Genomic DNA, 27,777 nt, shown 5'->3' on the forward strand with positions numbered 1-27,777 from the left:
ATGTCTGCTCCTTCTGTGTACTGGAGAGGACCAATCAATAGGACATTTACACAAAAAATTTTCAATCATTTGCAGATAACTTTTCACTTCCCTTCAAGAACCATTTGTTTGGAAGTAATAAACTAAATATAAGCAGGCCATTAAGGTCATCAAGACCAACTCCTTGCTTTAGAACAGGAATCAAATTAGACCATCTACAACAGGTGTCCAGCCTCCATTTTTCCATTTCTGGTAAAGGGGATTTTACTGTTTCTCTTGTGCCAAACAACTCTCATCATTCAGTGTGGCAACTGTATAGATGGAGATGTTAATCACTGATAGTTGTTTTGGGATGCCCAAGCCATTTCTTGGACAGAGGCCTACTTTTCTTTCAAACTCAACTTAGAGAATTGCAATCAGCCATCACTAGCTGCTTAGCTCTGTGTTATAATCCAATTTTGGGATGCTCCTCTGTGTTGGATATAATGGGAACCTTCACATGCAGAAAATGAGTGTGTCACAAAAGAAAAAAAATCTTCTTTGCACAAGAGTTTTGTGCATCGTCACAGTCTGAATAAGTTTTTACTAAAGAAGGGTTTACTAAAGAAACTTGTCAAAAGTTTGAAGGATCTTCTGAGATGGGACAAAGAAAAAAGGGGGAGTTAGGAGATTATTTCAAGGGATTAAAGATCAAGGTTGTTAAAAGGGAATATAAAGTTTATTTATCTGATCAAAATTCAAACAAATATGCTATCAGCTCTGATGACCTTTAATGGGCTTTTGTTTACCAAGACTAAATGATACAACTTCATTGTTTTGTTTATAGATAAGAGATGAGATATGGGAAGAAAAAATCATTTATTGTATTTTAAGACAAAGTGATAAATTACCAAAATTATTGCGATGAAGGGGAAAATCATTTATTTATATTTTTCATTTTTATTTATTTATTTTATATTTATATTCTTATTTATTTCTTTTTTATATTTTTATTCATTCTCTTCTACACTTATTTATTATTTTTATGCTTTTAATTTTTAGTTTGTATTACTTTTTATCTTTTTAATTGTCATATTTAATAAAATTATTATAAAAATAGCATGACGGTAGACTTCAATGTCAATTAAGTCTACTGTCATGATATTTTTATCATAATTTTATTATCAAATTATATTTAATTGACATTAAATATATTCTTCCCCATTGTAACATTTTATATAGAAATTAAATAAAATGTAGCAACCTGAAACTCCTGAAAATTAAATTTCAATCATAATTTGACTGTATCAGAATTGTCTTCATCCTGGGAACTGAACCCACCCTCTCCACTCTAAAATTGAAAAAGCAGTCTATAACCATTTCAGGATACAAGATTTGGTGAAATATGAAATACAGTTCTACTAAAATCCCTGAAGATTTTGAATATGCTATTTGAGATTTATCTATGTCTATGCTGGAATGATAATCATTTCTGATTGTAACTCAATTTTTATTCTTACATTCAGGCAGTGAATCTGATTGCTATGTGACCTTGTGGCTTCCTACTGCTTCACTGGAAAAATTTCGAACCAAAACAGTTACAAATTGCAAAGATCCAATATGGAATGAAATATTCTATTTCAGGATCCAGAGTCAAGTCAAGGTACGATGAAAAATGTCAATATTTCTGCCCTTCTAAATGAGCCAGGATAACAGTATTTGTTTATTGTTGTTCTATCTTATCATTATTTCTCATCCAATTCTTTCTTCTCAATCTCATTTATTTTATATTATGTAATTAGTCAATGTCTATGTCAGGGGTCTTCAACCTTGGCAACTTTAAACCTGGCAGACTTCAACTCCCAGAATTCCCCAGCCAGGTTGCCAAAGTTGGAGGCCCCTGGTCTAGGTAATTCTTCCAATCCAATGTGCTTTTACAAAGAATGCTGTTTTCACTGTATAGCAAGCCTGATCTTTGATTTTATATATATTATTTTGTTTTATATATATTATTTTGACTCCGAGTAAGTCTACATTTTAGGCTCACAGTATTTACTAGTTTCCTTTGGAAGGGCATTGCTAGAGAATGGCATTTTCTTACCATATCCCCTTCTTCATTTATGCCATTCCTCAATATTGGATTTCCACACCCATTTCCATCAGTCAGTTGTTATTATGCTGGTTAGAGGCCCAGCCAAAAAACTTCGAGAAATTGGTTGTGCAAATATTATTTTCACAAAGCTCCCATATTTCTGATTTCTAGGTAAACAACTAATAACTTCCAGTTATTCCAGGGTGCTTCCAGGGCCTAAAATTTGATGTTCCCTTTTCCCAAAGTACCATTTTTTGTAAAGATAAACATTTGCCTTTTCTCCATTTTGTGATGTTGTACTTTAGTCATAACAGAATTCATTTCTGTTTTCAGAATGTTTTGGAACTGACAATATGCGATGAAGATTTCTATCAAAATGATGACAACCGTGTAATTTACTTTGATGTAGCTAAAATTCCACTTGGAGAATCAATAATGGTAAAATTTGAATTGGATCACCTGGTGAGTGTGAATAAATTCAGACCCTTTCTGTTGGATGGGAATTATGGGAAATCAAGTCAGATCTGAAAGGCATTGAGATATGGATATGGCTGATCTAGACAAGATAAAATAAAGACATACTGTTTCTTTTATGAGGAACTACTGAAGAACTAAAATGGTTTAGTTACAAGGAACACACACACACACACATACCCCCACACATTGGTACCTTGGTACTCATCCTTAATTGGTTCTGGGAGGAGCGATGAGTACCAAAAACAATGAGTACCAAACAATTTTTTCACATAAGGAATACTGTAGTGAATCACAAGGCAGCCAACACAGACAAGTTCAAGCTTTTGCATTGAGCTTTTGCATTGAGTACCAAACAAATGATGAGTACAAAATTTTCATGTCAAAATATGTTGAGTACAAAATTTGTTGAGATTCAAAGCATCTCTTGGAACTAACAATATGCAATGCATATCTACAGAAATATAGTGATATTACTTTAAGAAAGAATATAATTAAAGAGGAAATAAAAGGAAGAAAGAATAACTGTTATATTTAGACTCACAAAACCTTTATAAGTAGTCCTGTTTGCACACTCACATATAAATACACATTTTCTTTTCATACACTGATTCAGCTTTCTCTATTTGCCTTTCCCCTTCCCTTCATCCATACCCTTGGGATGTTGGTAGTTTTTTTGGAGGGGGGAGGGTTTCAGGTTAAAGCAGTATTGGTTGTCCTTGTAACCAATCTCAAAAAGTTGTACTGGCATCTTCCAAGAGGAAAAAGAAAGGTTGTCCGAAGGCCCCCACAACTTCCTTCCTTCCCTTTCCTTTCCTCCCCTCCCCTCCATTCCCTTCCCTTCCCTCCCCTCCCCACTTCCTAACCAAAAGATCCTATCTCACCCTATTTAAATTTCTTTCAGGCCAGCCTCCTCAGTGTCACACCTGCATGTTCTGATGCTACCTCCAATATTAATTACTGCCTCTATAGTTTTTGATTGGAGGGGATGCAATATCCAGTTTGGTCAATGTGTGAATAAACTTTTAGCCACTCTGTTAAGGCACAATGTTGCCTGGGGTATGCCATTGTGGAGGTAGCCTATCCTTCATACTCCATCATAACATGGACAACTTTTAATAACCACAACCCAACAGATTATATAGATGCCACTTCCACTTCCAGGAATGTAGTTGCCCCCCAAAATATGGAGCCACCTGAATAGAATCAGGACAGGCCGTATGGGGAATGGCCAAGAGCCTGCAATGCCACTGTGATGCACTGAAACAAACTATAACAAACTATAAGGCATATAATAATTTCAAAAATATCTCCCCAGGAAATTTCAAGATGCTTGATATGAGCTCTCCATAGCCACACCAGAAGCAATTAGATGGTTAGCTACCAAATTATAACAGCTATTCCATTGCAATTCTTTGGCTCCATATTATGGTGATTTTATTATAGCTTTATCTTAATTTAATATTTTGCTCCCATATAGCATTGTCCACATATCATTGGAGAGAGAGCAAGAGAGAGATATTTCTGATGCCTTATTTAAACTAGATTTGTATATCAGTGAGTGCATGACCTCCGTAGATGCCATATGCTAAATAAATTTTAAAAATCCAATCTTGTATTTGAATGGAAAATATCTGGGCATCTATCTCAACAAAAAGATGCAGTAGGCCAGTAGAATGGGCAAAAGAATCCCTCAAAAGTCACTCAAAAACTGAATCTTTTGAAGAGACAATGTAAAACATCTGGATAATTCCAAATGTCTAAATATCTATGGAGATTCTCAGTTATCCAGGTCATGGTTGTTCCAAAAGTGCTTTTTGAAGAGGCAGCTGGACTTTCTGTTTTTTCTTTGAAGACATTTTGCTTCTCACCCAAGAAGCTTTTCAAGCTGAAAAGGCTTCTTGATAAGCAGCATAACATCTTAAAAATAAATGAACAGTGTTTGTATGGAAATGTGATAATTTGGAATTATGCTGTATTCAAATAAGATGTTTTATTTGTTTTGTTAAAACTCAATAAGCAGCTTTCAGAAAAGATGTTTTATGTTCTTATGTTTTGTTTTGTTTGTTTGTGTGTTGTCTTTAAAAATTAATAAAATTTGTTTAAATAAATAAATAAATAAATGAACAGAAAGTTCAGTTTCCTCTTGAAAAAAGCACCTTTGGGACTTCCAAATGTCACTCTATGTAATTGAATGCTATATTATATAGATTTTTTTTACTGGTCCGAAAGAATTCTTATATTCTGACTCAATCTGCCAAAAGCACAATGTCTACTTTGAGCTTAAGTTTTAATTTATTTATTTTTATTTTCTATGAAAATTACAGCATCAACCAAACTTTTTGTTACGTTTTGACTGAAATTTAACCAAGATCAGAATCTGTTGTTTTAAGAACTGGATTTAATTAGTTCAGGCTATTAGATTACATCAAATATTTAGTCTGAATATTGAAATTTGTTAAACACTTGATCTAATTATTAGTAATTCATTAACTATGCAGATAAAGGGAAACAACAATGCTGTTCAAAAGAAAAGCATTGAATGTACTTTCATGTATCTTTTTAAGTGAGCATGTCTTTTTATTGAAAGAAAATGGGACTTGGAAAAAATTTTCTGAGGTGAATGGTGTTTATTGATTATTTGGTAACAGTCTGTCATATGTGTTACATTTTAATTTTCAGGAAAATGAAGAAATGGAAGTTGAATTTACTTTGGAGAATATGTGAGTAACCCAAATAACATTGAAATAAATTATTGGAAAGTCCATAACAGTATAAATATAATATTGTATAGAACAACTCATTTTTTTCACTTGCTGTCCATAAAAAAAATCAAAATCATGTCATTCAAATAATAACTGTTCTTTGGTCTAGTAAGTGAAGAAAACATTTGTCATGGAGTGAAGTTATTGTTTCTTGCATAACAGCTGTGTGAGTCTCAAATCAAATCCAATTTTTAGAAGTTAATTTTCTCTATTATGGTTCCTGCAAATCAGGGAGTAAATCAGAAAACAACCTTGTTAAAGTTTGCTGTTTTGCTTTCAACTGTCATCCAAGACCTCTGAATTGCTTACAATCTATTCCAATATAATGATTGAAATCATACAGATCTTAAAGAGCAGCAACCATGCAACAGCATGAGCTCTCATTGGATTACAAGTTGTCCATCTCCTACAATATTTAATTTCTTGTCTCACTAATTACTCTAGAAGATTCAGATACTCAAGAGTATTCTAAAATTTAGTAGGGGAGGAACAATCCTTGTATCTTGAGTCAATAAAGGGGCCATTACCAAGAAACACAATATCCCTGAAGATATCATTTCCTTGACAGAAGAATACTTAGCAAGCCTTAGATAGATATATTCCACACATAGCAAATAGAGTCAGGAGTTATCCAATATCTAACATATACAAAAGTTTAAAGGAGACAACCAGCACTTTGAATAGCATCTGGAAATTAACTGGCAGCCATTGAAGTTCCTGCTAAATATATGCACATGGACAAACCTTAGCACATCCATAACTACTTAGGCTGTCACGCCCTAGACCAGCTGTAGCCTCAGAATAGCTTTCAATGACCGCCTCCGATATGGAGGATTACAATAATTCAGATGGAAAATGATAGAAGCAAGAACTGTCAGCAATTTTTTTCTATGGCAGTTGGTGCACCTGATATAATTATGTTAAACCTCTTGACCACACCTCCACCTGTTGTTCTTGTCAAAGAGGATTCTCAAACCATGAATGATGTCCATCCAGAGCAGTGCAACCTATTTAAAATTAAAGATGAAGTCAGGGGTCAGTTGGCTTCAAACCTTACATTCATTCATTTTTCTGAGAGTAAGCTTTGATGGTTTCCCCTATCCAGACTCTAACACCAAGGCAGGGTTCAAACACCAAGGCAGGATTTCAATACCAGGTCTTTACAGTAATGGTTTTAAATGATGCTTGTTTTTCCCCTTGAGTTGAATCTGCTGGAATATTTTAATTAGTAGGAGTCAGAATTTCCTCCATCATAGAAAGTAATACAACTGGTGCCTGGCTTTTAGCTGCTTGGCATATTGGAATGTGTATTACTGTGAATCATGAAGGCATTAACATTAAGAAATACAATTTTCCTTGAAATATATAGGTTAATGTAGGTGTAACTGCTAAGCTATAGCTCATGTTGAATCTTTGTCTCTTCTTAAATTGTAATTTTATATCCATATTTCTGTTTTCTAGAGAGGGTCCACTTGAAACAATAGCTACAAATGGAGCAGTGGTGGTAATTTTTATTTATATATTTGTGTCTTTAATCCTTTCTTTTCCAATTAGGAAAATATGAATCTGCTCCACTTAGAGCAGGATTGTGCAATCTTTGGTTGGCCAAGAGTCCTCTTTCTTATTGAAAAACATGCCTTGTCCACCTTCATAAAAGTAGGCAGAATCTAGAAAGGAACTGAGTGATGTCAAAATAAAAATGAAACTTGATTAAATTTAATTACAAGAAAACAAATTACAGTGATTGATGTGATTATGGAATTTCTAATCGGGCATTTGTTGATCCATATCCTTTGTAATTTACCTTCTCTGATGCATTAACATTGTAAATTATGGAGGGCGCTTCAGTGGCAATAGTTAAATTAAGAATGCCTACACGAGAATTTGAACTGGTTTGCCACATGAATTGATTCAATCCTTCATTAACATGCCCACATCTCTTTATACATTAATAAACAAATGGTTGAAACTGCCTGTTCACATGGATACAGGCTAAAACAGAAGAGGCTCATTCTGTTAAATATTGAGGCTATGGAGATATCTGAAGCAGTGCTTAGTTTTAATGAAGGGCGGAGCAAAGCACTTCCTCAGAGCAGCTTCCTTGCACTAACTACTGGTTCATCTTCTGGACCCTCTGCCTCCTCTTCTACAGTCTTGGGATGTTGCTTTCACTTCTGCATAGATAATTGTCATTTCATCAAGACTAGGATTGATGGTATTTGCTGAATAAATATTAAGTGGAAGTAGAACCATAGCTTTCTGGTAACCACATATGGTTTAACCCAGACTCTGCTGGCATAAGTCACTCCAGAGTTTTGCCCATCATTGTTAATGGTTGTCCAAGCATGAACATCCTGTGTCTGTTTTTTGGACTAGCCTTTCAAAATATGCCCTTTGAAAAATATTCAACTCCTATGGCAAACCAATTTATTCTTAGTGATGCTAATTTCAACACTTGTCCATGTGTTATCTGTGTTATTTGGTATAACCTACTAACAAATTACTGATTCCAATGAATCAGACCGCTCATCTATGTAAATATGGGAATAGAAGACCACAGTTCTGCCTATGAGAGCAGATAATGTAAAAAGGAAGTTTTTGAGGATGTTGGCCACTTAATAGATAAAAGCATGCCTTTACAAAGCAGGCCCTCTGCAAGCGATATCTAATTTTGAACTGTCTCCTCTTCAGTTTATATATGTCATAATTGCTTGCTAATTAATTTATAAACTTGATATGTCTACCCAAAAATATATAGTATCATTCAGCATTACATCAGAAAAAAGTTTGCAGCATTTGGTTTAGGAAATAAAGTTCACTGCTTGCACAGCTTTCTTGGAGATGGAAAATGTGAGGAAATTCCTTTCGTTGCAGTGTCGTGAATTCTGCTGCTTGGAGTTTCAGGTAGACAGGAAGAAGCAGAAGAAAAAGAAAAAGCATTCTAAACGTGAGACTATATTGCATTACAATCTTCATAAACAAATGATTAACGGTTCAGGCATCGGGTTCTAAAGGCTTTATGTATAATTGCTGGAATTTCTATTCAAGAATTTGTTGACCCAGATTACACCTCCATATTCAGAGCATTGGGCTCTGAATATCTGAAATGCCCAGACTGAAAAGGTTGGCCAGGTCAGGTAAAGTTCAGTGTCATGAGGATTTATATCCAAGCAAGAAATTATTTTCCTTTCAAATCCATTTTTTGAAACATCGATATATATATTTTTTATTGTAGTAGCTCAAAATTGGGAATGTCTAGTTTAATGGGGGGGAAAAGAACTAAGGGTGACATGATAGCAGTGTTTCAATATCTCAGGGGCTGCCCCAAAGAAAAAGGAGTCAACCTATTTTCCAAAGCACCTGAAAGCAGGACAAGAAGTAATGGGTGGAAACAAATCAAGGAGAGAACCAATCTAAAACTAAGGAGAAATTTCCTGACAGTTAGAACAATTAATCAGTGGAACAACTTGCCTCCAGAAGTTGTGAATGCTCCAACACTGGAAGTTTTTAAAAACATGTTGGATAACCATCTGTCTGAAATGGTATAGAGTTTCCTGCGTGAGGTAGGGGTTGGAATAGGTGATCTTCAAGATCCCTTCTAACTCTGTTATTCTGTTAAAACAAAGCTGAGTCAAAATAATAAAATAGCCAGGAAGAAAAATTTGCATGACTAGAATGTACATTGCTCAAGATCAGCATAAAGCCAATCATATTTTGGACAGAAGCACAGCCATGAGGGAATTACAAGGCCTTCTAGGTTTGATTAGTTGAGAAATAACTGATTTCTATGGCCTTCTCTCTGGGAGTAAGCCAGAGTGATCCCAAGCTTCTGCACATAAAAATTTATATCATAATATTTATATCTTTTATTTATACGTATCCAGACCATGTTTTCCAGCAATGTTCAAAGCAATTAATAGTTTTTTAAAGAAAAGATTGTAATGAGTTATAATTCATATCTATAGGCGGCATTGATATTAATTTGTATACTACAATTTTTTTTACTTTGCACTCTCTTTTTAGAGCAAGATGTTGAATGTACATTAAAAGGATCCTTTGAAGAAACTCAAAACATTTCATTAATCTCTGCCAACAAGCTGCAGTGCACCGAACCTTCTTTTTTCCACTATGTCAAGTACAATCCAGCAGAACTGGACATTCTTCTTCCAGGAAAGAGATCATTTCTCTCTTTTGTATGTTATGGCTGAGCATGGTAGTAATCTAGATAATTTTGTGTAGTTATTTTGCTGGGAGGGGTATTTAAAAAGTAAAGATCTTTTGTTTGTTTGTTGTTTAAAAAGCATCTCTATTTCCAGTGCTCTTGTATGTCATCTGGAATTGATGCTGCCAAAGCCAGAAAGTTGACTTTGCCTGTACATTTATTTCCCATAAATCAGGAAATAATCAAAGAGGTGAGTACATGCCTAATTTTCAGGGTTTTTTTCTTTTCTTTTTTTAAGGATCCTTCAATAAATTTCCCAGGAGCAAATAAAATGGTATGCAACTGAATCACTTCCTGGTATATTAAAGTTAGCAAACTTCAACTTACTTTGAATTAACCTCCGGTAGTTTCCATGCTCTTCCTAGTTTGGTACCATTATACCCAGCTAATGTTTAGCCCTGCAGTTATTTTCCTTTGAATCAAAATAGCATGATACAGCTCTTACTGGATGATATCACAACAAACATAAATCAGGTTTCATCAGAGATTCAAGACACTCTTCCGTGAGAAAAAAAAGTCAAATATTCCTACCCTAACACCACCCTCCCCAATAAAAACCAGTAAGGAATACTCTAAAAATGCAGAAATAAGTACTTGTCTGGTTGATGTAGTGCAGTTAGGAGGAAAATGGAATTAATACATGAGTTATCAACTTTGAGGGGGCAGATTGGGAATTTTGGAATTGCTCCAGAGTGACTTTTGTTCTGAAACTACTAAAAGAAAGAGTAACCAAGTGACCCATACCTCTCCCTGAGGGCAATCACTGTTACAAGATAATTCCTAGCAAAGATTTAGAGCTGACAATTTAGCTCTAAATTTGACATTTTAGTTAGGAGAAAGGCGCAAATAAAAAAAAAACCTCACAGAATAGATGAAATGGAGCAATTACAGAATATGTAAGTACATATTGGATTTTCAGTACTAGGCCAGAGACATGGAGTAAAACAATCTGGTTCTGACTAAGGAGGACTTTTGAGTACTTCCTGATAAGCTAACAGATGAATTGATGATGCAAGGCCAACCAGAAAAAACTTTTCCAATGTTGTATTAATCGATGTGTGATTGAAACTAAAGGAAGTATTGGTCTCATAGGTGACACTTTGGTGCAACAGTTTAAATGGATCCATATAGCCATTAGAGAAACCTATGCTTGTGGTAGCAGTTGACAAGGAAGTGCTTCAAAGTGGTGAAGTTCAGAGGTGGTATTCGGCATGTTCTGACCAGTTCTGGAGAACCAGTAGCAGAAATTTTGAGTAGTTCGGAGAACCGGCAAATACCACCTCTGACTTGAGATTTTACAGCATCCTTCCCCTGCCACGCCCACCAAGCCATGCCTACAGAACCAGTAGCAAGAAAATTTGAATCCCACCACTAATGAAGTTGTATACTACAACATTGCAACTGACAATAAATGATCATACAGAATTATTGCCTCTTTGTGTCACAGCTTTCTTATATGTCCACATTGTGCTGGGCATTAAATGACTGCAAACCCACAGTCCAGATGCCCCTTAGAAGCAAGGGATGATTTCTGCCCCCGTCTCCTAATGGAAAGACATCCCTGAAGATTTTCATATGGCTTCCACACTTAAAACATTCCAAACATTATTTAAAATCTGGTTATTCCCACAGGCCTGTGGATAGGGTGTTTGTGGAGCCCTTCGTATTTAATATTGTTCTTTTGATTGCCTATGTTCTCTTTTATATGTATTGTCACTTTAATGTGGATGCCTCCACCCAAGGAGTCACCTTCCAAATTACAATAAATCAATTTCAAAAGAGTCAATAGTACCATCTATAAATGTTCCATTCTTATCCAGCTATCTCTCCAGCATAGTGCTTTGAATTCCTTTTCAATGTTAAGTAAGCATTCAGGAAGAAGAGTTTGAGAAAAAAATGCAAGTTAACCTCCCTTGATTAAGTTTGGAATCAGAGAGGACAGAGGGAAACTCTTACCAGAGTTACAAGACTCTGTAATTATATCCTATATATCAAGTAGATTTACAATAGTATTTGTGTGCCATTTAAAGGTTCCATCAATGATATTTTAAATTCTGCTCCTTCTGCCAAAGGCTCCTCATTTAGCCCTTTTCAGTCACTTCCAAAATCGTTATTTTATTTCCATCAAACTCACTCTGCATTTTCTCTCCATTTTTTTTATCTTAAACGTTCCTTGATCTCTTCAACTATATTCCTTGCAACTAAATTGTTCTGTCTATATACATATTACCCCCAAACCTTATTTCATCCCAAATAATCATCCTCTTATATGCATTTTACTTATCTCCAGTCTCTTTCACTTCATCATTTCACCAAGCACTTTTCCTACTTCTTAAAATGTGTTGAATGCAATGCATTAGCACATTTCCCCTGTCTTCCATGGTAGGATGCAGGAGTCATTTCAACCGATAAACAGCAGCTTTGTAAACCAACATTTTAAGGATTACAATTAACTACATTTCCTTAACATTTTCATATGTCATGCCTTTAATTTCTTTGGCTTTGTGTTTCCTAGCCCTTACTTGTTGCTTTCCCTGAAAGGGAATAACATAATAACTATGCATGTAAAGAAACTCAAAATTAAAAATAGATAGGACAGGAAATTTGACGGATGCCAAATAACAAATCAGCAGACACATTATGTTCCTGGATGCCATGCTGAGAACTCAAGGTCTAATATATTGTTTGACTATAGCCTTGAGTTGTATGATACCAACCAACTATATTTTAGCCCAGAGGTCTTCAAACTTGGCAACTTTAAGACTTGTAGACTTCAACTCCCAGAATTCTGAGAGTTGAAGTCCACAAGTCATAAAGTTGCCAAGTGTGGGGACCCCTGCCCTAGCCTATAAGAAAAGCAATCTCCAACTATCTCTCCCCGCAACATGTACAAAGTATATTTTCTGACTCGGGCCAGCATAAATGGTGCTGTCTGGTTCACTGGCTCTGTTACATTTCAAACATGAAATATTTTGGCTATTGTGCACTACAATAAGATTACCGCTCCCATCTTTATACCAGTTACTCTCTCTATTGCCTTTCTTTAAAAAAATTATTAATGAAAAAATAAAACTGTGGATCTGACATAATACTGTATATTGCTCGGTTTTAGTTTTCTGCACATACTAAGTCGTAATACTGGTATCTTGTTACTTAAGCAATAGAAGAGCCCAACCATTGTTGGGCTGTGCTTAGGAAATCATTGACATTAATCAGTCTCTGGTGTTAGTCACTAAAATGGAAAAAAATAAATTGAATGCAGGATGTTCTTAATTGATACCAACAGGAGCTATACCCAGTAGTGGGATTCAATAAAATCTCCAATCAGAAGTGGTACGGTTCTCTGAACTACTCAAAATTTCCACTACTGGTTCTCCAGAACTGGCCAGAACCTGCTGAATACCACCTCTGGCTATACCTCCCAAAACAAAATTTGTGCCACAAATATGGGGTATGTATAAATCTTCTGTTTGAGCAGGGGAGCAGACTAGAAGACTTCCAAGCTCCCTTCCAACTGATACTGATACTGATATTCATATTGATTGCTAGTGCCAATGCATATGCAGTCTTCAGTGCTTTAATTTTTCACATTTAAGAAAAGACATTGGGTGGGTGCAGTTCTGTATTCCAGTTGAAAGTTCAATTCCATGACAATAACAGTGTCATTACATGAGTGTTATGTCTCACCTTCACAAAATAGATGAGAAGTCCAAACTCCGACTAAATACAAGCAAGCAAGAAGATTCAGTATTTACTGAGTTAATTCCTTTGAGCTGGTTATGTTCTTGGCAGTATCACACACGCTGTCTGCCAAGTCCGACAAGATAACAGAAACATTAATCACTAAGCTTTCACGAAACAGGATACACCGAAGCTCCACAGAAAAATTCACACTTTGTCCCGTACAGAATTCCCAGAGCAAACACACCCACTTTTATTCCCTGTGGGGTATGTCACTAACTCAGCTCAGTCTCTGATTCGTCCACATCTCCTGCGTTGCATCTCACACTTTTTTCTGCGACGTTGCCTAGCATCAAGCCAGCATTCGTCTGCTTGATTCTCTGTCAAAGGCTGCTCCGATATGCCCTCCTCCTCCTCCTGATTAGCCTCAGGCTGTGCCTCTTGGTTATCTGCCGAAACCTGAGGCATAATCAGGGAGGAAGACATTGCCAAAGAGGAAGGTCCTGGGGAGGAAGGCATTCCCAATTCCACCTCCTCCTCATCTTCCGAATCCTCTTCCTCTAAGAATGCAGACTCAGGACTCGGAACCACAACAATGAGTCACTTTTTTAATGACATGTGGTTCTTAAAATGGAGTACATTAATTGTAATAACTTTTCAGTAAAAGTAGACTTTGCACCTGAGATCCTCTCCTGTGTGGGCAACTTTTGGCATGTTTGCCACCCATCCTCTGATATATCCTTTTCCTTATTGGGGAAAAATTATATGATGATATCACAAAACAGCTGCGGCATGTCAATCCTAAGGGCAAAGTAGCACTATTTATGTATCATACACTGCAGGGATAAACTTACCTTAATATTAAGTCACAAATTTTAGGTTTTGGCTTTGCCAGCCATTGAGACCTCAGGTTACCTATAAATCAAGCTACTACTGTATGATTTATTCGAGAAGCCATGGATGGGAAAAAGAAGTGGCTTTGCCAGAACTATATGTGAACTCAGCAACAGTGAGTTAGTGAGGAGTTCTGAAGTTTCTGTACAAAAATGTCCTTCTAAAACAGGGAGAAAGAACTGCCCTCGTTTATCCTCACTGACAATCCTCCATGGCATTTCACATAAATCTGTAGGATATTTTAAGATCCTAGATGCAACTAATATCTCCATAATGTTGTGAATTCAATTATTAGGAAGTTGAGAGATACCCAAATATTTGCATAGTTTTAATACCCTGTATTTAATATTGGTACCAGTATATACAAGCCTCATCTACAACATTTTTTTGGGGGGGATGAAATGTAGGGAGATTTCAGTAAAGATAGTATTAATAGTAATTAATACTGTGCATTCTTAATTTTCAGGATAAAGAATTTAATTTACACTTCACAGCACAGAACTGGTAAGATGCTTTTCCTGCCTTCTATAAATTTATCTCCTGATGTTCTGGATATTTTTTTAAAAAAACTCTCCCAGGAGTCAACCTGTGACTATATGAACATATACATATTGTTTTCTTGTCATCAATACAGAATCAATTTGCCATTTGTTTCTATCTTACTGTATTTATTTGACTTTCCAGTACTGATACCTTTTGGGTGGTTTCCTATCCAGGTAATAATCAGGTCTAGTCTTGCTTAGTTTTTTTAGATCATCCCGAGATGGCTAAGTGCACTCATCTGCTGGACTGTTTAAAGATATATTTCCAAAAATATGTTTGCTATTGATCGCGTGATCCCAAAGTAACACCTTTTCACTGCAGTTTGCTAATAAAAGGGTTTAGTTTTATTGCGTTTGTTTCTAATGTTGAGAATTAGAAGTTTCTGTCAAGACTGCACTCTACTTCCTGGGTGTAGGTGGAAGGAAGTCTTCTTGCTAATAAATCTAACTCTCTAACCTTAGAATGGAATGGCTTTGGAGTTTTCATCCTCTGAGGACATGGATATGATCTAGTAAGATAAATATCTTGGTTTCAATTGTTGTGACCAAATCCAATATCATGCCATTACATCAGGCGAGGGAGTGTACATTTTTGAGGAGGAATGCAATTGCATTAAGAGTAGATCTGCCTACTTCCATATGAAATCCCAGCATGATTCATTGTCACAATGCTGCAGTAGAAGACTTTGCATAAGAAGAGATCTGGGCAGGGCTGTAGCTTTTTGCAGAGCGGTGTTGAATATATTTCTGTGTAAGTAGGATCTATTTATGGAGAAAACATCCTTCTAACATAAGTTATGATCCAGGATAAATATTTGTGGGGTCCTTGATGCTCTCTGACTTGCTTGCTTTCTAGCAGACATTTCATTATCCAAATGCACTAATGATGTTGCCTAGTTTGGGTAATGAAGCATCTGCAAGAAAACAAGCAAGCTCAGGGGTGGGATTCTACCAGTTCGGACTGGTTCAGGCAAACTGGATGTTAAATTTACATCTGGTTCACCGAACTGGTATTTCAACCGACTGGCTCACCCCACTCCTCCCCTCCCAGGAGTCTCCACGTGGTCCATTTTCAATGGAGGTAAGTGCACGGTCCGTCTGGAGGGTCTGGGAGGGGGAAAAACGGGCCTTCCGGAAGTCATGAAACAGGCCTTTTTCCAGCTTCCAGTGGGCCTCCAGAGCCTGGGGGAGACTTTTTTCACCCTCCCAGAAGCCCAGGGGAAGCCTCTGGACCCTTGAGAGGGCGAAAATGGCCTCCCCCAGGCTCTGGAGGCCCACCTGAAGCCAGAAACAGAAAGTTCTGATAGGCAATGCCCACTATGCCACGCCCGCCCAGCAACCAGGCAGCGAATAGGTTGCTGGGATTTTTGAATCCCACCCCTGCCTTATTTCAACCCTGAGCTACAAATATTCTCCTTTATTGATAAATATTTGTGTTGCAGCACATCAGACCTAGATGTACGCTTAGGGTTTAATCTATGTCCAGAAGAAGAGGCTTTCCTGAAAAAACGGAAGAAAGTGACTGCTGCTGCTTTCAAAAATATTCTCCAGCTTGAGGATGACCTGCAGGAAGATGAGGTTAAGATTTCAGTTTTATATCGATGGAAATTCTTCTGTGAGCTGTTTACTAATTGGGAAACAAAAAGGTTATAGTCTTTAATGCTTGTAATTTTCAAGCTTCTTTTCTTTAAATGCACTGAAGCGGTCAAATGGAGTTTCATGTCCTTGCTTAACTTATTCTGAGTTATTTTTTTCCCTCATGTGTGGGCTATTTATAACAGACCCCTCCCTTATTATTGCCAAGGCAGAGCGGTGACATCAGACTCAGGTGTGTTTTGTAGCTCCCTCTTCAAACCAAAAGGTCAGAAAGTAGGATTTGATGGGTTGAAGGTCCAGAGAATACTTCTCTGTTAATATTCTTACTCTCATTCTACAAAACTTCATAATCAGGCTAATTTTATAAGTCTTGTAGCAGTAAGAGACACAAAGCCCCATTTTCCTCAGGTTCCTGGCTGAATTGCATCATTCCATAGTATGAGACATTCTAAAACAAGAACGTACAGCCTCCATTAGCTCAAGGGCAGCACTGATCTTTGCCCAGCATATCAAGTGAACAGTGGCAAAAGTAGGAATGCAAGAGTTACAGAAGCCATTGTATTCTGTACCCCCTACATCCCTCATTTTTTTTAAAAAAAAAAAGTGAAATGTTTGAGCCCAAACCATTTGGTGAAGCTGAGGTTACAGCAGGAATCCTGACAAGCTGTATGACACCCATAAGCATTGTACATTTGGCATTCCTGCTCTACATCTTGACTTCATAAGCTTATTAGCATAGCATAATATGCTGTATTAGCTTCTCCCATTACAGGTAGTCTTCGACTTACAACAGCAGTGAAAAAAGGGACTTGTGATCATTTTTCACACTTACTGTTGCAGCATCCCCATGGTCACATGATCAAAATCCAGATGCTTGGCAACTGACGTGGATTTATGACCGTTGCAGTGTTCTGGGGTCATGTGATCACCCTTTTGTGACCTTCTGATAAATAACATCAATGGGGAAGCCAGATTCACATAACAAACATGCTACTAACTTAACAACTGCAATGATTCACTTAACAACTATGGGAAGAAAGGTCATAAAATGGGACAAAACTCACTTAACAAATGTTTCATTTAGCAACATAAATTTGGGCTCGATTGTGGTCGTAACTGGAGGACTACCTGTAATTGATTTGTTTTCATCTCTGAGTCCCTAGACAGCCTTCTTTTGAATAAAGGTTCTGCCAAGTTCTCTAAGTATGTCAGCATGAGCATGTTTCATAGGAATATCCAGGGGTGGGATTCTACAGATTCTCATCTAGAACCGGTTGTTAACTTTCTAAGCAGTTCGGAGAACTGGTTGTTGGAAGAAATCTCCATTTGTTCTTCTCCACCCTTCTTGTATTCTTGGCAGTCGGCCTAGACTTACTGTCTCCAAAGGAGGCTTTTTTTTTTTGCTGGTACTTTCTTAAAGGGGAAGGGTTGTTTTAAGCTTTTACACTGCTGTTGGGAGGAAATACTCCCCTGTTGAAGTTAGCACTTTGAAAAAATAATTGAATAATGAAGCAGAGCTGCCAGAAAGAAGCTTTTAATGACAAGGAACCAAGATGAGTGACATTCAGCAAGGCTTCTTGGCTAGCTGGAAAGATTGACATTCAAACGTGAGTTTACATACCCTTTTTGAGTTTTGGTCTAAAACTGGTGACTACTCAAAGTTTACAACGGCACTGAAAAAAGTGACTTATTTTTCACACTTACGACCATTGCAGCATCTCCACTGTCATGAGAGGCCAGGCGAGGAGATGTGAGTGACGTCAAGTTGGCCATGCCCACCCAGTCACATGACCAGCAAGCCATGCCCACCAACTAAGACATGCCCACAGAACCGGTTGTTAAAAGAATTGAATCCCACCCCTGGGAATATCTATTTAAAGTGTTGTGATTGAAAAGTTTAGGTATCTCACGGTGATTATATATTAACTATTTTGATGAACAACTGTGTTTTCCCTGTGTTTAGGTGCCAGTGGTGGCAATCATGACAACAGGCGGTGGGATCAGAGCAGTTACGGCGATGTATGCTCACCTACTGACATTGCAGAAATTAGGTGTTTTGGACTGTGTGTCCTATCTCACCGGATTGTCTGGCACAACATGGTAAGCCTCATGTACTCCAATGAGATGTTCCTGAAACAATAAAAGGAAATTTTATTAACCTTCTTCACTGGAGGTTTTTAAAGAAGAGTTTGGGCAGCCATTTGTTCAAAATGGGTATAGGATCTCCTGCGTGAGCAGAGAGTTGGTCTAGAAAGCCTCTGAGGTCCCTTCCAACTCTGTTATTCTGTCTTCTGCAAGTAATAATGAGAAGTTTTTTCGGCAGGTTTGATATAAGACACATTGCGGTAGCAATTATTCATTGATGCAATGGATATAAAAAAGTCTATAGCAGGGGTGTCAAACTGGCAGCCCACAGGCTGGATGCGTCACACACAGGCCACGCCCACCCCAGTTCCGCGAAGGGAAAAAAGTCACAATAGGTCAACTTGATGCCGTGAGGTTGACACCCATGATGTGAGGGTTCCAGAAAACCCCAACTCCAATTAAAAAGTCCGAGACAGACATTTTCTCAAAGTTCCTTTTATTAGAGTAGGCATATTGGCGCATTTGGGAAAACCCAAATCTGAAAGTTCCGGGTTTTCTTCCAATAAGTAAAAAATTACGAATCTACCCCCTGCACCCATTATTTCATCACATGCCCCAATGATCATCCATTCCAACTTGAGACATCCCCTCCACTACTCTCTATTCCAGATGCAAGAATAACACGGCCTTGACTTTAAAGAAGAATGTTATTATGTCTAACCACATACGCTCCAAGAAATTCCCCCTCACATCTTCCCACGCTCAAGAATGTGGCAGCGTGGAAGCTTCTGATGCTAATATGGGCTTCCAAAGCTGACATGGTCTACAGCATAGTTTTAAAACCAGGAGACACAAATCTACCGCATATTACTATAGAATTGGTATCATTTGCAGGGAAGGTCACAAGGAAGTAAGCTCAGGCTACATACCAGGAAAAATGCCAAGCCCACAGGCAGAAACAAACAGCCATGTGAAATGATTATTTCTCCTTCATTGGAGGACTTTAAACTGATAAAATCAAAGTAGGTTAATTGAGCAAAGTGCCTGCTGTCAAAGAGGCTGTAGAACAGTGGTTCTCAAAGTGTGATTCGCAGGGACTTTCAGGGGCTGCACAAAGTCAAATAAATATTTACACATTTCTCAGTTTTAATTTTTAACCACATAAGTTTCAGTAGATATCACCCATATAAACCAAAGCTCTTTTTTAAGAGTGTAAAGGGTCCTGAGATCAAAACGCATGATCAAAACTGAACAGGAGGGTGGATCAGATGACCTCTTCAGACCTCTGAATCTGATTCATAGGTTTATGTTTTCTTTCTTTTCGGTTCCTAAACTTGCCTATGTCCCTTTCCAGGACAATGTCACGCTTGTATCAGGATCCCAACTGGTCCCAAAATGATTTAGAAAAGCCACTCAGGGATGTGCAAAAACATGTGACAAAAAACATGTTTGTGGCCAGTTTTGCCCCAGAAAAGCTGAAGTACTATGCAAAGGAACTGTGGCAACGGTATCAAGAAGGGTACAGTGTGTCTTTCACAGATCTATGGGGATTGATCATTGAAGCACTGCTACACAGTGAAGTATTATACTATTATTTTTCATTTTTGGTTTTTTTTTAATGAATGCCTGCTTCGTATTAAATTTGATTAATCCATCGTTTGACCAATAGATTTATTATATTTATACTGTTGATTATAGCAGTATCACTTAGACTGATAGCTAAAACACTTAGCACTTTACAGCCGTCTCTTTAAAGTTTACAGAGACAACATATTGCCCCTAAATATCTGGGTCCTCATTTTACCAACCTCGGAAGGATGGAAGACTAAGTCAACCTTAAGCTGGTCAGGATCAAACTCCAGGCTGTGGGCAAGAGTTAGCCTGCAATACTGCATTCTAACCACAGCTTTATTATGTAGATCCTCTTTATGTGGAATAAACATTAACAGGGCTACAAAGCTGCTGTGATTGCTTCTGCCAAACAATAAGTTTCAAGCTTCTAAAAAAAAGGAATGTTAATAATATAAGCACAACTGTGTACATTTTAAAAGGGTAAATATTTACTACTAATTTTTTCCAGTTCCAAAAACCTACTATATCATTAAATCGTATTCACTTTGAATTATGTTATTTCAGTATATTTAATGTGATTTTTGCATGAATAAATTAATAGAAAATTATTTTAAACATTCTAGCATACTGTGGTATGTTTGGTGGACTTCGGTTCAAAGAAGCACCTCAATAAAATTTCAAATCCTGAGCTTTTTATGTCTTTTGCAGCTACAATAACTATCCTTGCAGTCTTATCTTAGCTTCTGTAGTTATTTTGTATATTTTTGCTATAATTATGTTCTTGTTTCTTTCACAAACAAGGAAAACCCTCACAAACTTTCAGATCAGCAGCAGGCCTTAGCTGATGGACAGAATCCTCTACCTATATATATTTGCCTCAATGTGAAAGAGAAACTAAGTAATCGAGGATTCAGAGGTAACTGTAAATTGCACTTACATTTTGACATATACATAACCAAAACCTGCAAAAATATCTGATTCAGAAATAATTAGGCCTTAGGCCAGTCACATTCTCTCAGCCCTAGGAAGGAGGCAATGGCAAACCACTTCTGAAGAAACCTTGTCAAGAAAACTGCAGGGACTTATCAAGACTGACTCAAAAGCACAATCAATCAATCAATCAATCCACATAAGAGTCAATAAATTTAAAAGCAGGTTTACAGATTTTAAAAAGCAGTATAGATTAGTTGGTTGGAACAATTTGGGTGATGCAAAAGTCCCCATTCAAGAAAAAACGTTCCACTTATAAGAGAAGACATCCCCCTATATAAGGTGCTTTAAAAAGTTAAGTAGACATTGGTCAACCCACTAGTGGTATTGCTTCTCTAAATCAAATATTCCAGGAATGGCTCTGGCATATTTGGATACCAAGGATCTAAAACAGGGCTCTCAAATTCCCAGCCCACAGGCCTAGATGCGTCATAAACTGGCCACGCCCACACCCAGTTTAGCAAAGGGGGGAAAAGTCCTGATACGTCATGTGATGGTGCCGTGACAACCTAAGTGTCAGCTTTGGAAGCCATATGCTGCCACAATTGGGTCTGAGAAAGTGGGAGGGAGGAATTCATTTAAGTATATCTAGTTAGACAAAATAAAATACTTTTGCTTGGTTCAAGGTCACTGAGTGTGGCATATAATGAAATGGGAATCTTACTTTAGGACAGATGGTGATTGGACCATGTGATGTGGTGATGGCTAACGGGGGATGGATTTGTAGTTTTGACTTTCGTAAGGTAGCCTGGAACTTTTAGTTTTGGGATTCCACAGATGTGCCGGTTTCTATCCAAATAAAGGTATCTTTGAGATATGTCTGCCTCAGAGTTATTAATTGGAATGGAGGTTTGCTGGAACACTGACAGTGAGTTTTGTTAAGTTTGGGAAAAGAGAGGATGAACCAGAGCATGAGTGCAACAATACTTTATTATAACAATAAAGGGCTGACCGAGCTTGCCACGCCTGGAACTGGCTCGCAGCGATCAGCGACTGGTTGGACCCCGCAGCCTGCTTTTATAGCTGGCTGCTGGGGAGAGAACCAACCAATGGGTAAAGGGAGAATGCCCCAAAGTGAATGGACCTGAGTGAGAACTCCTAGAGTCCTCAGGACATAACACCTCTTCCCCCCAGATGCGAACACGCATAGTCTTTGAGGTAGGCAGGAGGTTTATGTTGGCGCCCGGAACGGCGCAGCTCTGGAACGCTGACTGTCCGCTCAGAGTCTGTCTGGGAAGGCAGAGCTGGGTGAGTGTCACCAACGTGCCCCTCGGTTCGGGCAGGCCCAGGACTCGTAGGGTTGGTCACTGGGGACGTGCTCCCGTAGACTGGATCAGGTTGGTCCACCGTCTGGGCGCCGCTGTCCGTGCTCGGGTTTTCTGGACTGACTGTTGGTGTGTGCTGGTCGCCGGGAAGGATGTGGATGTGGGGTTGATGCTGAGACCTCCCGTCGCTTTGTGATTCTGGGTCCCTGCTAGTGTGGGTGCTGAGGCGCCTACGCAGCTGGTCCAGGTGCCTTCTCCAGACCCGGCCGTCCTCCAGTCTTACCCGATACGACCTTGGCCCGGTGATGGCCACGATCTCGCCCGGGATCCACAGGGGGTCACCAGCGTAGTTCCTCGCGAATACTGGCTCCTGTAAGATAAAATGTCTAACCCCCGATGTGAAAGCGAGGGGAGAGTCAGGGCAGTATTGTGGGTGAAGTCTGTCCAATACAGTCCTCAGACGCCTGCCCATCAGGAGCTCAGCTGGGGACTTGTTGGTGACTGAACATGGAGTTGAATGCTGGCTCATCAGGAAACGCGAGAGTTTGTGGTGCCAGTCATCCTTACTGAACCTAGCCAGGGCTTCTTTAGTGGTCCTGACAGCCCTTTCAGCCAATCCGTTACTGGCAGGATGAAATGGGGCTGTGAAAATGTGGCGGATACCCAGGTTGGCAGCGAAACGGCTGAACTCGGTTGATGCGAACTGTGGGCCATTGTCAGATACAATGGAGTCGGGTAGCCCGTGTGTAACAAACAGGCGTGTTAATACGTTGGTGATTGCTAGTGTGGTGGTCGTGGATAGCTGTGCAACGTCAATCCATTTAGAATAGGCGTCCACGACCACTAGGAACATCTTCCCATGCAAGGGGCCGGCCAGGTCGATGTGAATTCTGGACCACGGAGCGCTGGCGCTCTCCCATTTAGTAGGGGTGGCAATAGGAGGAGCTGGACGGGATTCCTGGCAGGGGTTGCAGGAGCTTACCCATCTAGCGATGTCCTCGTCGAGGCCCGGCCACCATACGTAGCTGCGTGCTAATGCCTTCATTCTCACGATGCCAGGGTGTCCCTCGTGCAACGCCTCCAGGACTCGGGTACACAGTAAAGTCGGGATGACCACTCGAGTGCCCCACAGTAGACAGCCCTGCAAACTGGACAGTTCCTGCATGCGGGTCTTGAAAGGTGAGAATTTGTTTTCAACATTGCCACCTGGCCACCCCCTCCTCACCCAGTCGAGCACCTGGGCGAGCGTTTTGTCTGCCTTGGTTTTAGCAGCAATGTCAAGGGCAGTGATGGGGAGGTCCAATTGTGTTACCTCGAAAATAGCGTGGACAGGAGCAGGGTCTTCAGCCGGGACCGGCAAGGGACAGCGGCTGAGAGCGTCAGCGTGGGACAATGTTTTACCTGGCCGGTGTATGAGTCTGTAGGAGTAGGCTGCTAGGAAGAGGGTCCACCTTGTCATCCTAGGGGAGAGGACTTGAGGGGTCTGTTTGTCCCCAGCTAGTAGACCCAGGAGGGGCTTGTGGTCTGTGACCAGCTCGAAAAAATGGCCAAAAAGAAATTCGTGAAATTTTTTCACTGCTGCAACAGCTGCTAGAGCTTCCTTATCGATCTGGCTGTAATTACGCTCTGTTGCAGAGAGCGTTCTGGAGAAAAAGGCAATGGGAGCCTCGGCGCCATTGGGAAGCCTGTGGCTTAATACTGCCCCGATTCCAAAGGGGGATGCGTCTGCTGCCAGCACTAAAGGAAGGTTGGGGTTGAATTGAATAAGTACCGCCTCTGACGTGAGTAGTGATTTCACGGCGTGAAAAGCATGATCTTCTTTGTGCCCCCAGTGCCAAGGTGACTTTTTATCCAGTAATCTGTGTAGGGGTTCAGCTACTGATGCTTTATGGGGCAAGAAAGACGCGTAAAAGTTCAATAGCCCCAAGAAGGCCTGTAGTTCAGTTTTGGAGGTTGGAGTGGGTGCCTCGTGAATTGCCTTAACCTTGGACTCCAGGGGGTGAATGCCTGAGGCGTCAATTTTATAACCCAGAAAGTCCACCTGTCTAGTGGCAATGGCGCATTTTTCTTTTTTTCAATTTGAGGCCATGCTGTCTGAACCTCTCTAACACTGCTCGAACTCTCTGGAAGAGTTGGGGTCTGTCCCTGGCCGAGACCAAGATGTCGTCGAAGTAGGGTACTACTCCAGGGAGGCCCTGTAAAATCCGCTCCATGAGGGATTGAAAGATACCAGGGGCAACACTTACACCAAATTGGAGACGCTTACATCTGAAAGCACCCCTGTGAGTGACAATGGTCTGGAGTTCCGCTGTTTGGTTGTCAACAGGGAACTGTTGATACGCTTGAGACATGTCCAATTTGGCAAAAATGCTGCCAGGTTCAAAAGTGTGTAATAAATGCTGAATGACGGGCACTGGGTAAGCGCTAACTTGTAGAAACTTATTGATTGTGGTCTTGTAGTCCGAGCAAATTCTCAGGCTACCGTCTTTTTTGAGGGGTGTGACAATGGGCGTCTCCCATTTGGCGAAATCTGTTGGCTCAATGACCCCTTGTTTTAATAGTTTATCCAATTCAGCATCTAGTTTTGGCCGAATAGCGAATGGGACCCTACGCGGTTTTAGCCTGATTGGGACTGCCTGGGGGTCGACTGAGAACGATATTGGGGTACCGTTATAACACCCCAGCTCATCGCTGAATACATCTGAGTAATCAGCGAATAAGGAGTCAGTGTCTGAGGTTGAGACAGCATGGACTCCTGTTAGCCCTAGGCCGAGATGGGGAAACCAATCGAGCCCCAATAAGGTAGGGAGATTGCCGTTAACTACCACTAGAGGTAGGTGACCTTTAAAAGCTTTAAAACTGACAAGGAACTTGCCTCTGCTGATTACAGGAATGGTCCTCCCCTGGTAGTTCTTCAGGCTAAACTGGCACTTCTGGAGCCGGCTAGTTGATAGGCTGGGCTGGAGCCTCTTGAGGGTGTTCCACGAGATAATTGAGAGCGCTGACCCTGTGTCAACCTCCATGCGGCACGGTTTACCTTCTAAGTAAACGGAGAGAGAGATTTTACTAACAGTGTGGCAAGTGTGCTTAGCACGGTGATGTGTGCGACAGTTCAATACTTGCCTCTGTGGCCCCGAGTGTGAGACGGGGGGGTGCCTTTGTGTTGAGCTTTGAGGGGCTTGGCAGACTCTCGCGATGTGCCCCCTTTTATGGCAGTTATTGCAGGTAGCTCCTTTAAACTTGCAGGTGGCCCTCAGATGAGATCCACCACAGGCTAGGCACAGGGTGATGTGCTTGGGTGGACCGATGTTTTCTTGTTTGGCTCCTACCTGCGGCCGTCTGTCGTTGGAGAGGCGGTGGACGTCGTTCTCATCACTCAGGGATTCCTCTGCTACCACCTCTTCGGAGTGGACTGGAATTGATGTCAGCTTGGCAGTCGGGCCATGGATTTCGGTGGCTGAGTGCACTGCCAATTCTGCTGCTAAGGCCTCCTCGACTGCTTGAGCGAGATTGAGGTCTTTTTTCGTGAGGAGGCGCCTTTGAAGGTGTAGGTCCTTGACCCCGCAGACTAGTTGATCGAGGAGCATGTCCTCCAGGTAGGTTCCAAACCCACAATGCAATGCTGCTGTTCTGAGAGCGGCCATATACTGATTAATGGTTTCCTTGTCCGCTTGCTTCCTCATACGGAAGGTGAATCTCCTGGCAATCTGTGAGGGCCTGGGAGAATAGTGGTTAGTGAGGATTTCAAGTAGCTCTGCCCAAGGAACGTTTTTCAACTCACGTGGAGCCACGAGGGCTGTGGCAGTATCGAAGACGATGGCTCCACAGTAGATCAGGAAATACGATTTTTTCCGATGTTCTCCAGCATCAGCAAGCCCAATTGCATCGATATAATGGTTAAAACGGTTCTTGTATGATTCCCACTTCTCCTCATCCGGTTTGAACGCTGGGAAGACTGGATTGGAGTTCATGGTGATGGGGCCGGTAGAACAACCTGTGGAAAAAATCTCTCTGGGGCAGCAGAAAAATGTTCTAGTGCCTGTGGCAGGCAAGTGATTTCAGCTCTGGAGAGGCTTTTCGCAATCCTCTCTCTCTCTGGGTTAGCCACGTTTGGCCGTCAGCCGTTGGTGGCGTTTAAATTCGCGCCTGTGTGGGCATCAGTGACTGACTACGGCACCGTGCTGTGCCTTTTAGGTTTGAAATTCAAATGACAGCCGTTTGAATTTCGCACCTAAACGATGAGCGGCTGCGGCTCGCAGCGCTTCACTTTCCCTGTAGCTGGGCTAACAAGCGGCTACAGACACTTCTAACTTTTCGTTCTGACCGCTCTCTCTGGCTGCGGATCAGTGTTCGCTTCGATTGCTTGCTGGCCGCTTTCTCTGTCAGCGGACCAGCGTTTGCTCTTTTTGTTTGCTCTTTTTGCTTGCTGACTGCTCTCTCTGGCTGCGGATCAGCGTTGCTCTTATCGCCGACCGATCGCTCTCTCTGGCTGCGGATCGGCGGCTAGTGACTCAGCGGTTGCATGGTGCTTCTGGTAGCCATCCCATCCTCGTCGCCAGTGTTAAGTTTGGGAAAAGAGAGGCTGAACCAGAGCATGAGTGCAACAATACTTTATTATAACAATAAAGGGCTGACCGAGCTTGCCACGCCTGGAACTGGCTCGCAGCGATCAGCGACTGGTTGGACCCCGCAGCCTGCTTTTATAGCTGGCTGCTGGGGAGAACCAACCAATGGGTAAAGGGGAGAACGCCCCCGCAAAGTGAATGGACCTGAGTGAGAACTCCTAGAGTCCTCAGGACATAACAAGTTTGATACCCCTGCTCTAGAATACTTGACTCTCTTCCATTTGTTTCAACAGGAAGGAATAGAAATAAACCACAAAGCTCTTTTTTTTTTTCAGAATCCCCACCTCTCAGCCCATGCAAACTTCTTCAGCCCTGATCAGCATGTTCTAGAAAAGCTTGAAAATGAGGATTTGTTTACTATTTTACTCCTTCCCAATATTTAGGGTTGCTTCTCTCCAGTTCTCTGATGTATGGCATGTGTTAAAGATAACTCTTATTAAAATTTATTTATTTATTTATTTATTTATTTGTCAATCGCTTACAAGATAATAGGTATAAGTATATACATAGTTATGAATACATGAAATGGGTACATATAAGAAAAATAAAAGAAACAATAGGACAGGGACGGTGGGAACATTGGTGCGCTTATGCACTCCCCCTTTAAGAAATTTATTTTTTAAATAAATATATTGAACTTTATATATTAGTTCTTCTTAATATGCAACTATTGGAAGTCTGGGTGACATACTTTTAGTATTTAAATAATTTATTTATTTTTAAAAATTATTTATTTATTGAATACAGCCATAGAATTATATCGTGATGGGCAGCTATTTAAACTTATTGAATAAATAAACAATTAAAAACATAATATAAAATGTTATTATGAAAAACATTTTGGGATATTATGCTTTTATGTCTCTGTTTTTAGAATGGTTGGAATTCACACCATATGAAGTTGGATTCCAAAAATATGGTGCCTACATTCGTGCTGAACACTTTGGTAGCAAATTCTTCATGGGTCGTTTGATGAAGAAAATTCCAGAATCACGTATCTGCTTTTTAGAAGGTAA

At 40.0% G+C, this 27,777-nt stretch overlaps 1 protein-coding gene across 1 annotated transcript in view; it reads left to right on the forward strand.

Moving 5' to 3' along the window:
- LOC113439154 (cytosolic phospholipase A2 epsilon-like) overlaps window positions 1-27,777 on the forward strand; it is a 46,341-nt gene that overhangs the window by 10,375 nt on the left and 8,189 nt on the right. Inside the window, exons 2-14 of the mRNA XM_026704893.2 lie at window positions 1,485-1,621; window positions 2,384-2,512; window positions 5,207-5,247; window positions 6,751-6,793; window positions 8,164-8,236; window positions 9,313-9,482; window positions 9,606-9,701; window positions 14,553-14,590; window positions 16,071-16,206; window positions 18,188-18,324; window positions 19,664-19,889; window positions 20,683-20,797; window positions 27,636-27,773. Of these exons, the coding sequence (XP_026560678.1) occupies window positions 1,485-1,621; window positions 2,384-2,512; window positions 5,207-5,247; window positions 6,751-6,793; window positions 8,164-8,236; window positions 9,313-9,482; window positions 9,606-9,701; window positions 14,553-14,590; window positions 16,071-16,206; window positions 18,188-18,324; window positions 19,664-19,889; window positions 20,683-20,797; window positions 27,636-27,773 (1,479 nt within the window). The remainder of the gene's footprint in view (window positions 1-1,484; window positions 1,622-2,383; window positions 2,513-5,206; window positions 5,248-6,750; window positions 6,794-8,163; window positions 8,237-9,312; window positions 9,483-9,605; window positions 9,702-14,552; window positions 14,591-16,070; window positions 16,207-18,187; window positions 18,325-19,663; window positions 19,890-20,682; window positions 20,798-27,635; window positions 27,774-27,777) is intronic.

Source organism: Pseudonaja textilis, chromosome 1, assembly GCF_049901715.1.
Source record: "Pseudonaja textilis isolate UNSWEBS1 chromosome 1, rPseTex1.2, whole genome shotgun sequence".
In the NCBI taxonomy this organism is placed as follows: Eukaryota; Metazoa; Chordata; class Lepidosauria; order Squamata; family Elapidae; genus Pseudonaja; species Pseudonaja textilis.